Source organism: Tasmannia lanceolata, unplaced genomic scaffold, assembly GCF_043159265.1.
Source record: "Tasmannia lanceolata isolate RefF3 unplaced genomic scaffold, GAP_Taslan_0.1 ptg000006l, whole genome shotgun sequence".
Classification (NCBI taxonomy): domain Eukaryota; kingdom Viridiplantae; phylum Streptophyta; class Magnoliopsida; order Canellales; family Winteraceae; genus Tasmannia; species Tasmannia lanceolata.
The window spans coordinates 3,343,193-3,355,720 of NW_027518683.1; the positions used below are offsets into that span (position 1 = coordinate 3,343,193).

The 12,528-nt window shown below is 39.8% G+C and overlaps 1 protein-coding gene and 1 pseudogene across 1 annotated transcript; both read left to right on the plus strand.

Annotated features, from left to right (window-relative positions):
- Positions 1-375: 375 nt before the first annotated feature.
- Positions 376-5,197, plus strand: LOC143878126 (protein STRICTOSIDINE SYNTHASE-LIKE 10-like; annotated as a pseudogene).
- Positions 5,198-6,145: 948 nt separating this feature from the next.
- Positions 6,146-11,849, plus strand: LOC143878230 (protein STRICTOSIDINE SYNTHASE-LIKE 10-like). Its single transcript, XM_077380533.1, has 3 exons — positions 6,146-6,648; positions 10,181-10,447; positions 11,224-11,849. Exons 1-3 carry the CDS (start codon positions 6,398-6,400, stop codon positions 11,783-11,785), a joined length of 1,080 nt encoding a protein of 359 aa, XP_077236648.1. The 5' UTR covers positions 6,146-6,397; the 3' UTR covers positions 11,786-11,849.
- Positions 11,850-12,528: the final 679 nt, after the last annotated feature.

Here is a 12,528-nt window from a genome sequence, read left to right on the forward strand (position 1 = left end):
GTTTCGGTAAGAACCGAAATTTAAAACCTTGGTTATAAGGGAATGGGTACCCTCCCTCTAACGACTAGCTTTTAGGGATGTCTTGAACGTCAATGGTCTTGCTTAAACATGATGTTCATATGTGGAACGAAAAAGTTGATCGTTAGTATTGGTACTAAGAGATACCTAACATCGCAGCCTGATTTTTCACTCGTGAATTTATTGTGACTAAAATCTGTAGAGATGTTTTTCTAGACGTTTACCAAATTCTCATGATTCCTCTGCTAACTGATCTATGGGGCAATACTGCATGATAGCTTGCCTAATCTAAAAGGCAAATATCATATAAGCCTATCTCACTTTTTGTATTTGCATATTTTTTTCTTTGTTTTCGCTATGGAAGGAAAGCTCATCTTCATTACCACAATATTAGCTATCCTCACCATCCTCTTCCCTATCTCTCTGCAACTACAAGCGATTGATGAACTCCAACACTACAACCAACTCGAACTTCCCGGCATCTCACCTTATCGGTGATACTAACAAACATATAGAAATCACCATGGGATAAAACTCATTGGTATTGCATTTTTTCTGAACGGTTATATGTGGTATAGGCAAATTTTCATTGAGAGCTTAAAAGTTGAGGTGGCAGCTACTTGTTAAAGAAGTTTTATCTCTGGAAAAATATGAACAGGCAAAGGTATCAGTTTTGGATTTTGAGTCCAAAACTGATTATTTGACTCAAAATTAACGTTTTGGACTCAAAATGAATCCTTAGGCCCTGTTTGTTTTGGATTTTGAGAACTGGACTCAAGGTCCAATTCTCAAAATCCAAAACAAACCAGGCCTTGAAATCTAAAACGAACAGGGCTTAATTGTGGTTTACTTGTTCAATTATCCAAACCAGTTTTTGTTAGGCCTCGCAATGGATGGGTTATACATCAAAATCTCTTCCCATATTGAATGTTTCTAAGCCTCATGCTTTCCTCATGAATGGACCATTCCTATCTTAGCGATCGATGCTCTAGAGTTTGAATGTAGTGGCACATGCTAAGGTGTCCGGAGAGAGGATTTATCCATTATTCAATGGTGAATTACTTTGATTCCTCTTGAGACTTGAGACATGGAGACTCTATCACCGTATCTATTTATCGAAAAAGTTCTTAGTGAAAGTGTGAAACATTCAAAGAGGTCTTGAATCTGGCAAAGTAAACTATGATCACGTTGGAAGAGCTAATATCCCTATCACACACCCATTTTGCGGACGATGTCATGCTTTATACTAATGGAACTAAATTGTCCATTAACAATATTATGAAAATTATTGGTCAATGTAGAAGAGCTTCGGGCCAAAAGGTGAATTAAGACAAAAGGTGGTTCGTAGTCTCAAATAATTAAGATGCCGAGTCTAGGAAAAATATATATCATAAAGAGTATCATAGGCTTTGACTTAAAAGATTTGCCCTTCAACTATGTAGGGGCTCCACTTTATAAGCGCAGACTCGAAATTAGTTATTTTAATAATATCATGATATCATCGAAAGGATTCAAAAGCCGAGAGAGAGAGAGGACTACTTCTCGGGTTCACTCTTGGGTTTTCCCCGGTTTCTCATGTACGGTCATGGTTGAGAGCAGGAGAAAGGGTTGTGGGTTTGGTTAATCCATTGTAATCCTTGTAATTTTGCTTTGACATAGTGGAAGATCAATAGTGTTTTTGTCTGTCGATGTAGGCATCTTGGCCAAACCACATAAAATATCGGTGTTCAACGTGTGACTTCTTTTTGTTTTACTTTTTTTTGTTTATTTGGGCATGATCAGATCAGAACTGCATGGCAGATTTTCTCAACAATTGGTATAAAAGTTGAGGTTGGAGCGATCATTAAGGCCGGGTGGAACGATCGTGGCTGTCGTGATTGGATTGCATTAGAGCGATCATTGGTGGTAGAATGATTGTCCAAGAAATTCTCATTCGAGGTGGAGCTCTGTAACGAGGTGACATTAGAAGATAGCAAAATTAGTTTCTACCAAATTTAATATCGACATGTTTATTTTATCGACAGGAACCAAAATAATCCCGGGAACAAAAAATAAGCTTGCAGAAGAATTTTTTTTTCTTCCCAACAGTTCAAGCAACCAAACAAAGTTTGTTTTTCCCACCATAGTCCGGTCAACCAAACATGAGATTTTTATTTTATCAGGACACTTCCAGGGAGTTTTTTTTCCCACCAATCTCTCAGGAAGTTTTTTGTTCCACAAAAATCCCAAGAACCAAAAAAATTCCGGCAACCAAACGGATAGAAAAAGTACATGAAGAGGGTGAAAAGATCTATCCGGCTCAAAGTTACTAAGTCTAATACCAACACTAGTTGGTCGGCCTACAATTAATTTGTTAGGCCCAACCCATGTTTTTCAAAATGAACCGTACGGCTCACACCACAGGATGATCCAAGCCATCCATTTGATGGGCCAGAACGTAAATAGGTTGTGCCCCCAAAATCATTTCCATAGGATGATCGCAACACTCCAATCTATAGAGGTTTCAATAATATGCAGTTTCTCTTTTGATCGGAGGGCTAGGACCATCCTATGGAAATGAGGTATCCAAACGGGCCCTTAGTGTTCCACATCTTATGTTAAGAAAAGCTAAAATCTTCTTTAATATTGGATTTTTCATTAGGAAGAAGGAGTGCAATGGTTCTTCTGATACTAGTTTAGAAGACATATGTGGAAGGCCACTTGGCTTGCAGTTCAACACGGCAACGGGCTATCTCTACACGCGGATGCATATTTCGGTCTCTTAGCAGTTGGACTTGAGGGCGGATTGGCCACCCAACTAGCCACTGGGGCCGAAGGTGGGTCCTTTCGCTTTACCAATGGTGTGGACATCAATCAAGAGAATGGAGATGTCTACTTTACCGACTCGAGCACCGCATTTCAGAGAAGGTTGGATTCTTTACTTTTCTCAATCTTCTTGCCTTGTTCTTCGTTAGGACAAAGGTTGAGCGCCTCTTTGGATGCCAAGATTATTTTAGTTTAATCTTATTTGCAAATGAGACATTAAGACCTCTGTTTACGCCCATTTTTTAGCATTATTGGTCATCAAAGACCGAATCACTCGATGCTCACTCACCATGGTTGAGAGGAAGAAGTTAAGATGCCAACCTAGCGTCTGATGCAAGACAAGTAACCATTATCTGGAAAAGAGGAGGACAGATGCTAGAGACCCCTCTCTTCTAGATACCTGTTTATAAGCGTGATCGGTCAGAGGAGACCGAACCATTGGACGGCGATTGGAAGATGACATAGTTAGATTAGGTCAAAGGAATGGCACATTAACTGTCATTAACTGAAGGTTCGATAGTAACCACCTAGAGGAATGGAGGACGTACAAATAAGGGAAACTGGCAGGAGCAGTTACCAAAAAGTTCCTTTCAAGAGAACGTGGGATAATTAGGAGCGGTTACCCGAATAAAGCTATATAATGAGACATCTATCTCCAATGAAGAGCTTCCAAAACCAAATCCAAACATGTCTTAGAATTTTATATTATCTTGACTTTCCACCACTGTACTTTTTTACTTTTCCGTAGTTGTAGCTTTTCTCTTCAGATTAAGGAAGCAGTGAATTCATCTTCCCAGGTATGTCTCTCTTTAATTCAACTACCCTTCGCACTAGTGTATCGTTTGTGTCGTTTTGTTGTTTAGCCAGCATCGGATGGTCTGTCGACCCTGAGAGTCGTTTGCATTTTGCGCACATAGACTAATCGCGAGTCATTCACGTTCTGCATGTGTCGACATGTCATTCACATTTTGAGTGTGTCGACATCCCCACATTTGGCGTGGCTTCTATACTTAAAAAAGTACTTTCATCTGTGTAAAGGCAGAGGGGCCCAAAGAAGAAATTTTGTTTCCCTCTTCTTCCCAATCGCCTGAAATCCAACGGGGACGGAAACATTTCGGTTGTCGAACCCCTCGAATTGAGTTTCTGATTTCTTACCTCGAAAGAGTCTGCCACGCACGCATACACACATTTACACTCACCCCACACCTGATGCACTGACCGACCAAACACCAGAGCAACCTCTTTCAAAGCCATCAAATATATAATTCTTTTTTAATACTATTATAACTATTATTTGTAAATATTCAAAACATTTGCATATAAGATTATTTTCAATTAAGTTCCAGAGGTATCCAAAGAGGCCCTAAGGTGGCATTTTAAAATTATTTTCTCCATGTTTGACAACCGTGAAAAAAAAAAACCCATAAAAATTTCAAAGGCTTGGTAATGCGTTTTTTAGGTAAACATTATTTCAGGTAAAATTTTTCCTGCTAAAAACTTCAGAAAGTTTACCCTGAAATAATTTTTACCTAGAACGGGATTATCAATTATGTGACCTTAGGAAAAATGAATTCAAAGAAAAAATTCATGATTGCCAAACATGCTCTTTCAGGTCAAAATTCAAGAAAGAATGCTAGTATAGATACAGAATTGAGGTGTTGAGGTGAGCAATTAAAACACATTTTCATTACCAAACACTTCTTAATTTGCAAAGAACTTCCCTTGTTTATTACAAAAACAACTAATAAACAAGCTTAATCTTAGGGATTTCATGTGGGCAATCCTTAGCGGAGATAAGACAGGGAGGCTGATGAAATATGACCCAAAAAGCAAAGAAGTTTCTGTGTTGCTGAGAGGCCTGGCATTTGCAAAAGGGGGTGGCTACAAGCAAATATAGCACCTTCCTTATTGTAGCAGAGACTACCGTACAGTAGAATTCTAAGGTTTTGGCTTCAAGGTCCCAAAGGTGGAACACTTGAACTATTTGCCCAATTCCCAGGATTACCAGACAACATTAAGAGGAACTCAAGAGGAGAGTTTTGGGTGGCACTAAACGTTCATAATTAAAAGCCTTCTTCCCAAATGGGCGAGGAAGGCGATTTTGATGCTGCCATGGAAATATGAAATACTTTGATTGGCTGATGGGGAACATGGTGTAGCAATAAGGTTTAACGAAGAGGGTGAGGTTTTGGAGGTGTTAGAAGATGATGATGATGATGGAGGAACTGTGAATTCTTTTAGTGAAGTGGAAGAAAGCAATGGGAGTTTATGGATAGGGTCAGTGGTTATGCCTTATGTTGGTTTATTCAAACTAATTAGATTTTTTTTAATGGCTTCAAACTGTAGATTCTTAAAGTATACTATTTTTGCTTAATGTTTGCTATTGTATTGGACAAGAAAATGGCACGGGGCCATCTGCCGAACATTATTCATGTAAAAGTATTAATGATCAAATAACACCAGTTCTTAAAGCTTAAGCTTTTGGAATAATTGGCTGTTTCACATGGTATAAAAGTATGAATGATCAAATAACACCAGTTCTTAAAGCTTAAGCTTTTGGAATAATTGGCTGTTTCACATGGTATCAAAGTTATTGCTTCGTAGTAGGTCCTGGGTTCAAAAACCAACAACTAATTGATATTAAAAATACAAGTGTACGTCAAACCCAAAAGAGGGGTCACGTGTGCAACGTGTAGGGCCAACTCAAATAAAAAAGGTCCACACATGAAGGGGGACTGTTGACGTATACACGATTAAATAAAACCAACTCCAGGAACAGTTGGTTGTTTCACAATTCGTGCAAAAAATATTTACAGGTGCAAGAAAACCGCATGCGACCGTAGAAGACTTTTAATGGAGTTTTTTTTCATAGAAAAAATTCCAGTATTTCCTAAATTCAATTTCCATGAAAATAATTTTAAAAATTGAAATTTACACTTTTTTAAGGGAAAATTGCAAAGGCTCATTGACTTGGGATTTTAATATTGCCCATAATTTTTTTTTCTGGAGGCAAACCATTATAATCTTCCAACATGCAAAGATAGATAAATGTCTAAGAGTAGTACAATATCATGTGGGCAGTGATAAATCGACTCCCCACTCCCCAAATGGATAAATTGACTCCCCATGTGTCTATCTCTCCTCTCTCTCTCTCTAACCTAGAGGAGAGAGAAAGACACATGGGGAGTCGATTTATCACTCCCCTATCATGTGTGACCTCATTTTTAAACATCTCATCTATGATAAACCTGGAGGTACATTAATTTGTGCCTGCAGTTGTCACCCATAGTTGTTGGCCCCACCGGGGCGCCCGGCGGGGGGGGGGGAGGAGAGAGAGAGAGAGCGGTTGTGAGCTATGGACAACTGGTGAAAAGGGTCAAAAGAGTACCGGTCACCTTCCACAACCGGTGAAAAAGGTCAAAGGGGCGAATTTATCAGTGCCCATAGATCTATTACTTTGACTGGAGTCTCTATTCTCACTTCTCAATGTTCCAGTCTGATTTACTCGACTTTTTTAGGCAAACTTTGAGTAATACTGTACCTAAGGGGTGACAATACCATTGAATGCTACACCATGGAAGGGAAACTCATCTTCACTTCCACAGCACTAGCCGCTCTCTCCATCTTCTTTCTCCTCTCTCTGAAACTACAAGCAAGTAATGAACTTGGAAATTACACCCGAATCGAGATTTGGGGCCCAGTGGGTCCGGAGAGCCTTGCCTTAGACAGCATGGGGAGAGGGCCCTACACCGGAGTCTCAGATGGACGAATCCTTAGATGGGAGGGTGCTACTTGGGCTGATTTCGCAATCACTTCACCTCACTGGTATGGTAATCTTTCTTAACATATAGAAAAGATCTGGAATAAAAGTCATTCATGGGTTTTTTTATTTGTTTTCTTTTTTTGATTTGCTATATGTTGAATGCCATTTTTTTTTTCTAGAGCTAAGGGGCTGTTTGGATCAGGGAAAAAAAATACAAGTTCTAAATGGGTTTTTTATTTTTATTTTTATTTATTTTTATTTTTTTTTGATTTGCTATATGATGAATGCCATATTTTTTTTTCTAGAGCTGGGGGATTTTTTGGATCAGGGAAAAAAAATCCAGGGTCTAACAGCTTTGCATATTTTTTGAATGGACTTGCTAGCCGCTTTTGAGGAAAGCCATTTCGCGCCCGGCTTTTGCATGTGATGATAGCCGCACATGTTGACTTTTTGGCAAATTTTGTTTTACTACTTTAATTCTCATACATGGCTCCCATCACATGCAAAAGCCGGGAGTGATATGTTTTTCCGCGAAAGTGGCTAGCAACTCCCTTTTTTAAAAATTGTGAAACTTGTTGATTTTGGGAAAAAAATGGATGAAAAATGAGTTAGCCAAATGGCGGAATTTTTTTCTTTTTCTTTTTCTTTTTGTAGAAAAGAATCCAAATAGATTTTTCCCTGCATCTAAACTGCCTGTAATAGAGGGTTGCATTTTCTCTATAAAACATGGAAGCTTGTTGATTTTGGTGCACCAAAATCCGCTCCGGTCGGATGAGCTTGAATAGTGTTTGGATCAGTGCACGTCCTGAGCTCAAAGAACACACGTTAGAGTTCTCGGACTTTGGACTCCAGGAAGACCCTCTGATGCTCAAGTCAAAAATCAGCACAAAATAAGAGTAACGGTATGCGGAGATCTTAGAAATTTACCTTGAGTGTAGGAGTCCGTTTTATAGAGTCGGAGTCCTAGGCAGTTTGAAAGACTTGCTTATCTTGGAGACTTTCCTTATTGGTCAACTTCCCCAAGGAGTCGGTTTTCACGTTTATCTTGGGGATCTTCGAGTTTCCTAGCAGAACTCACTTTCTATTTACGTGATCGAGCTTTTAGGAAGGTTTCCACATAGGATTTGAATTCCCTTCTAGGGCACTCTCCTCTTTACTCAGATTTGCTAACATTGGCGGTGAAAGGACTTTTTTAACCTTGCTTTATAATAGGCAAGTTGAGACCCTACAAAATCGGTGTAGGAGCCACGTGTCGTGCGAAATGTAGGACGGATTTTACCCCTAACACATTTATCATAGGCTTTACAATAGATGGGCCACACAGCAAAATCCCCTCTCATCCGATGATTGTAAGGGAGTTTTTTTTTTTATGGTGTATCTAGGGGAAAAATTATAGAAATTTTATTTTTATGGAAAATAATATTCTAAGGAAAAATTCCATGGTCAAGAAGGTTTGCACTTTTCCTTGAAAATAGGGAAGATTTTCCTTACAATTTTTTTCCACACATCCAAACTGTCCCTAAGTCTAATTTGTGGAGGTTTTCCTTACAATTTTTTTTCCACACATCCAAACTGTCCTTAAGTCTAATTTGTGGAGGCTTTTGGCATTGAAATCCGGTCTGAGGCTCTCGGCTTGCGAACGGTGCTGAGATGACTCCCTGAACGAAGATCTGCAACCTGCGAGCACGGAATAACGTCAGAAAGCCGTTGGAGTTTGGATTTCGGGGAGGCTCTCTGATGCCTAAGCTAGAATGTGCAATAGATGCAAACTAAGGTCTTCTCTGTAAATTGAAAGCACGACAATAGAATCCATACCTTTGAGCCTTGGTCCCCTTTTCATAGAGCAAGAGTCCCCAACTAATTAGGAAAGTTGCCTTTCTGGGACTCTCTCTTGATTGGCCGGCTTTCCCGAAATCTCGGTTTTCAAGTTTATCCTTTGGTGGCTGTGATTTTAGGCTGTAGTTTTAGGGTTTCTTTTGCTTCCAAAAGAGATGCGAAATTTTACGCCTTTACCCTCTCCAACCTTTGGGTTCGTGCGTACCACGTGTCAACCTTTGATGGTGTGATAATTTTCACCTCCAACACATCCCCCCCACTTCCTTAGTCAATTTGGGCCAAGGAAGTCGCCTTGCACCTCGGCTCTAGTAGGTCGGCTTGAGGAGTAGTGATCAGTTGGTGTGCCTATCTCCCATGTTGGTCGTGGTAGGTTGGTGTAGCAATTCTTCCTCCTGAAAGACTTCCACCTTAGCTCACATAGCCTGTCCAAAGTCTCTGAACGGCGTAGGTCGTCCAAAGTAGTTCCCACTGCTAGGCCTGGGATGCTTTGACCTCGACCAAAGTAGCTCGGCCGAGACTTCTTATTGGCGTAGCTCAGCTGATGTACGCTCCATAGTAGGTTGGTTAGAGGAGCTCGATATCTTTGATCTTGGTCGGCTGGCCGTTATCTTCTGCTTTGATTTATGGAGATCCGAGCTGAATATGTCAACCTGTTTCTTGATGCCTTTGGATATTGGCGGCATGCTCAGCTCTACTTGGATTTAGCTGAATCCGACCTGGACATGCCAAGCTGTTGCTTTTATGCCAGGACTGATTCGCTCGACCTAGTCTTGCCGGTCTATATATCCAAGCTTGGATGTGCGAATGTGCTGAGGTGGTATTCATTTTAAAAAAACCCAACGGGCTACACTGGCCAATTTGGATGTGCAACCTAATTAGATTGTGGATGCAACTTGTGTGTTACTTACAATTTAGTTGCACCCAAAATCCAATTGTACGACAAAATTTACACACAAATTGCACCCAAAATCCCTCTAGCTTTGCATGAATATTTATTTCTATCTGAATTTCTTATTTGCTTGGACAAATAGTGTTTTTTTTAAATTTGAATGGTAAAGATTTCATCAGAAAAGAAAGAGACCGAGATGGTCAATACAAAGAAGTAAGGTATTAAAAAAAAAAGAAGGGGGGAAGGAAAAGAAAATTCCCCAAGGATGATTTTGAGTGTGTGCGGGGGGGCTCTTCTGAAACCCCTTCCCTTGCTGACCTATCGGCTACCTCATTAGTCGAACTTCTCACATGACAGAAGGAAAGTGCTTATTCACCCACCCGATCTCCTCAAAGAATTTAGCGAGCCTCCAAGGATAGGGACGGGCACCACCAAGCCCTCTAATGACAATAAGAGAGTCCCCTTCCACTATTACTTTATCCAAGCTCAAATCTTTAAGAATTTTGTTCCATTATAGGCCATGCGCATTTCCGCTTCACTAGAGTCTACTATCCCTGCCGGTCCCGAGAAATCCAACCTTACAGATCCATTGTCGTCTCTAAGCACACCTCCAATACCCAACAGCCCCGGATTTCCCATACTAGACCCATTGAAGTTCAATTTTAAGAAACCTTGATCAGGAGGTTTCCAATCATGCACTATCTTGGATCTCAATTCCGAGCAATTACAAATTTCCTTCCACTCGTACCATAGATCATGGACAGACACAAAAAACCCAAAACAAGGAATAGACTTTGCTTGGACAAATAGTGTTCACATCTTATGTTAAGAAAAGCTATAATCTTCTTTAACGTTGGATTTTTCATTAGGAGGAAGGAGTGCAATGGTTCTTCTGATACTAGTTTAGAAGACACATGTGGAAGGCCACTGGGTGTACAGTTCAACATGGCAACAGGCGATCTCTACATTGCGGACGCATATTATGGGCTTGTAGCGGTTGGACCCGAGGGCGGATTGGCCACCCAACTAGCCACCGAGGCAGAAGGCGAGCCCTTTTGCCTCACCAATGGTGTGGACATTAATCAAGAGAATGGTGATGTTTACTTTACAGACTCAAGTACTGTGTTTCAGAGGAGGTTGGATTCTTTTCTTTTCTCAATCTTCTTACCTTTGCATGTTCTTCATTAGGACAAAGGCTGAGGGCCTCTTCGGATGCCACCAAAGTTGGTCCTTATTTGGAAATATGATCATTTTAATTTAATATTATTTGCAAATGAGACATTAAGACCTCTTTTGAAGCCATCAAATAGATAATTTCTAATGCTATTATAACTATTATTTGCAATTATTCAACCATATAGGCTTACTTTTCAACAGATTTTGCCTTGTTCATTTAATTCATCTGAGGTGGCTGCTCTCTCATGCAACAGCCGGCCTCAAAATGCCTTCTTCGATGGTCCCTAGCAAATCCCTATTAAAAAACATTTGTATAAAAGATTATTTTCAATTAAGTTCTAGAGGTGTCCAAAGAGGTCCAGAGGTGTCATTTTAAAATTATTTTCTCCATGTTTGACAACCATGAAAAAAATTCCTTCAAAAATTTCAAAGTTTTGGTAATGTTAAACTTTTCCTGCTAAAAACTTTAGAAAGTTTACTGACTTAATTTTTACGTAAAAAGGGATTAAAATAGATTTCCAAGAAAAAAATTAGGATAAAATTTCATGGTTGTCAAACATGCTCTTTCAGGTAAAAATTCAATAGAATGCTAGTATTGTAACAGATACCTAAAATTACAGTTGAGGTGTTGAAGGGAGCAATCAAAACACATTTCATTAGCAAACACATTTCAATTTGCAAAGAACTTCCCTTGTTTATTACAGAAAATAACTAGTAAGCACGCTGAATCTTGCAGGGATGCCATGTGGGCAATACTTAGTGGAGAGAAGACTGGGAGGCTGATGAAATATGATCCAAAAAGTAAAGAGGTTTCTGTGTTGCTGAGAGGCCTTGCCTTTGCAAATGGGGTGGCTTTGAGCCAAAATAGCACCTTCCTTCTTGTAGCAGAGACTGCCACCAGCAGAATTCTGAGGTTTTGGCTTCAGGGTCCCAAAGCTGGAACACTTGAACTTTTTGCCCAGCTCCCAGGATTACCAGACAACATTAAGAGGAACTCAAGAGGAGAGTTTTGGGTGGCACTAAACGTTCAAACAGGCCTTCTTCCCAAATGGGGTCTTTTGAATTCATGGGTGAGGAAGGCGATTTTGATGCTGCCATGGAAATATGAAATACTTCGATTGGCGGTGCCGGAACATGGCGTAGCGATGAGGTTTAGTGAAGAGGGTGAGATTTTGGAGGTTTTAGAAGATAACAATGATGGGGAGACTCTGAATTCTATTAGTGAAGTAGAAGAAAGTAATGGGACTTTATGGATAGGGTCAGTGGTTATGCCTTATGTTGGTTTATTCAAACGTTAAATAGTTTTTTTTAATGGTTTCAAACAATAGATTCTTAAAATGCAATTTTTCCTATTTTGCTTAATGTCTGCTATTGTAATCCCCAACTAGTTTGGGACAAAGGCTTAGTTGAGTTGAGTTTGCTATTGTATTGGACAAGAAAATGGCACACGGTCATGCGCCTAACATTATTCATGTTGAAGTATGAATGATCAAATAACATCAACTGACCCACCGAGGCGCTGGCTCTTCGGCATAAAGTCACGGGTTTGCTCCCTGTTGACGAGTGTTCGAATCCCGCCTCCGACTTACCTGATACATGTGGTGAGTGGGTCGTTGCGTGTATCCGTAGGGACTAGTCCTACTCCCGAAGGGGGTGGGGACATCCTACGTCATTAAAAAAAAAAAAAAAAAACATCAACTCTAAAAGCTAAGCTTTTCAGAGTAATTGGTTGTTTCACATGTTATCAAAGCTATTTCCTCATAGCAGGTTCTCGGTTCAAAACCCAACTACTCATTGATATTAAAAATCCATGTGTACGTTCTAAATAAGATTTCATTGAGATCCATATCATATAAGTTGCCCACTTTGAACATCTAAATGTATACCCAAAATAGTTTTTTTGTACTTCTAGATATACCTTTACTTTAACACCCTGATTGGATTGCATGAATTTTATGAAAATTGTTTGGAAATGAAAACTGAAAGACAATATTTTTTTGTTGGTAGGTAAGTGGGATTGAATCTCCCACCTCAGGGTTGA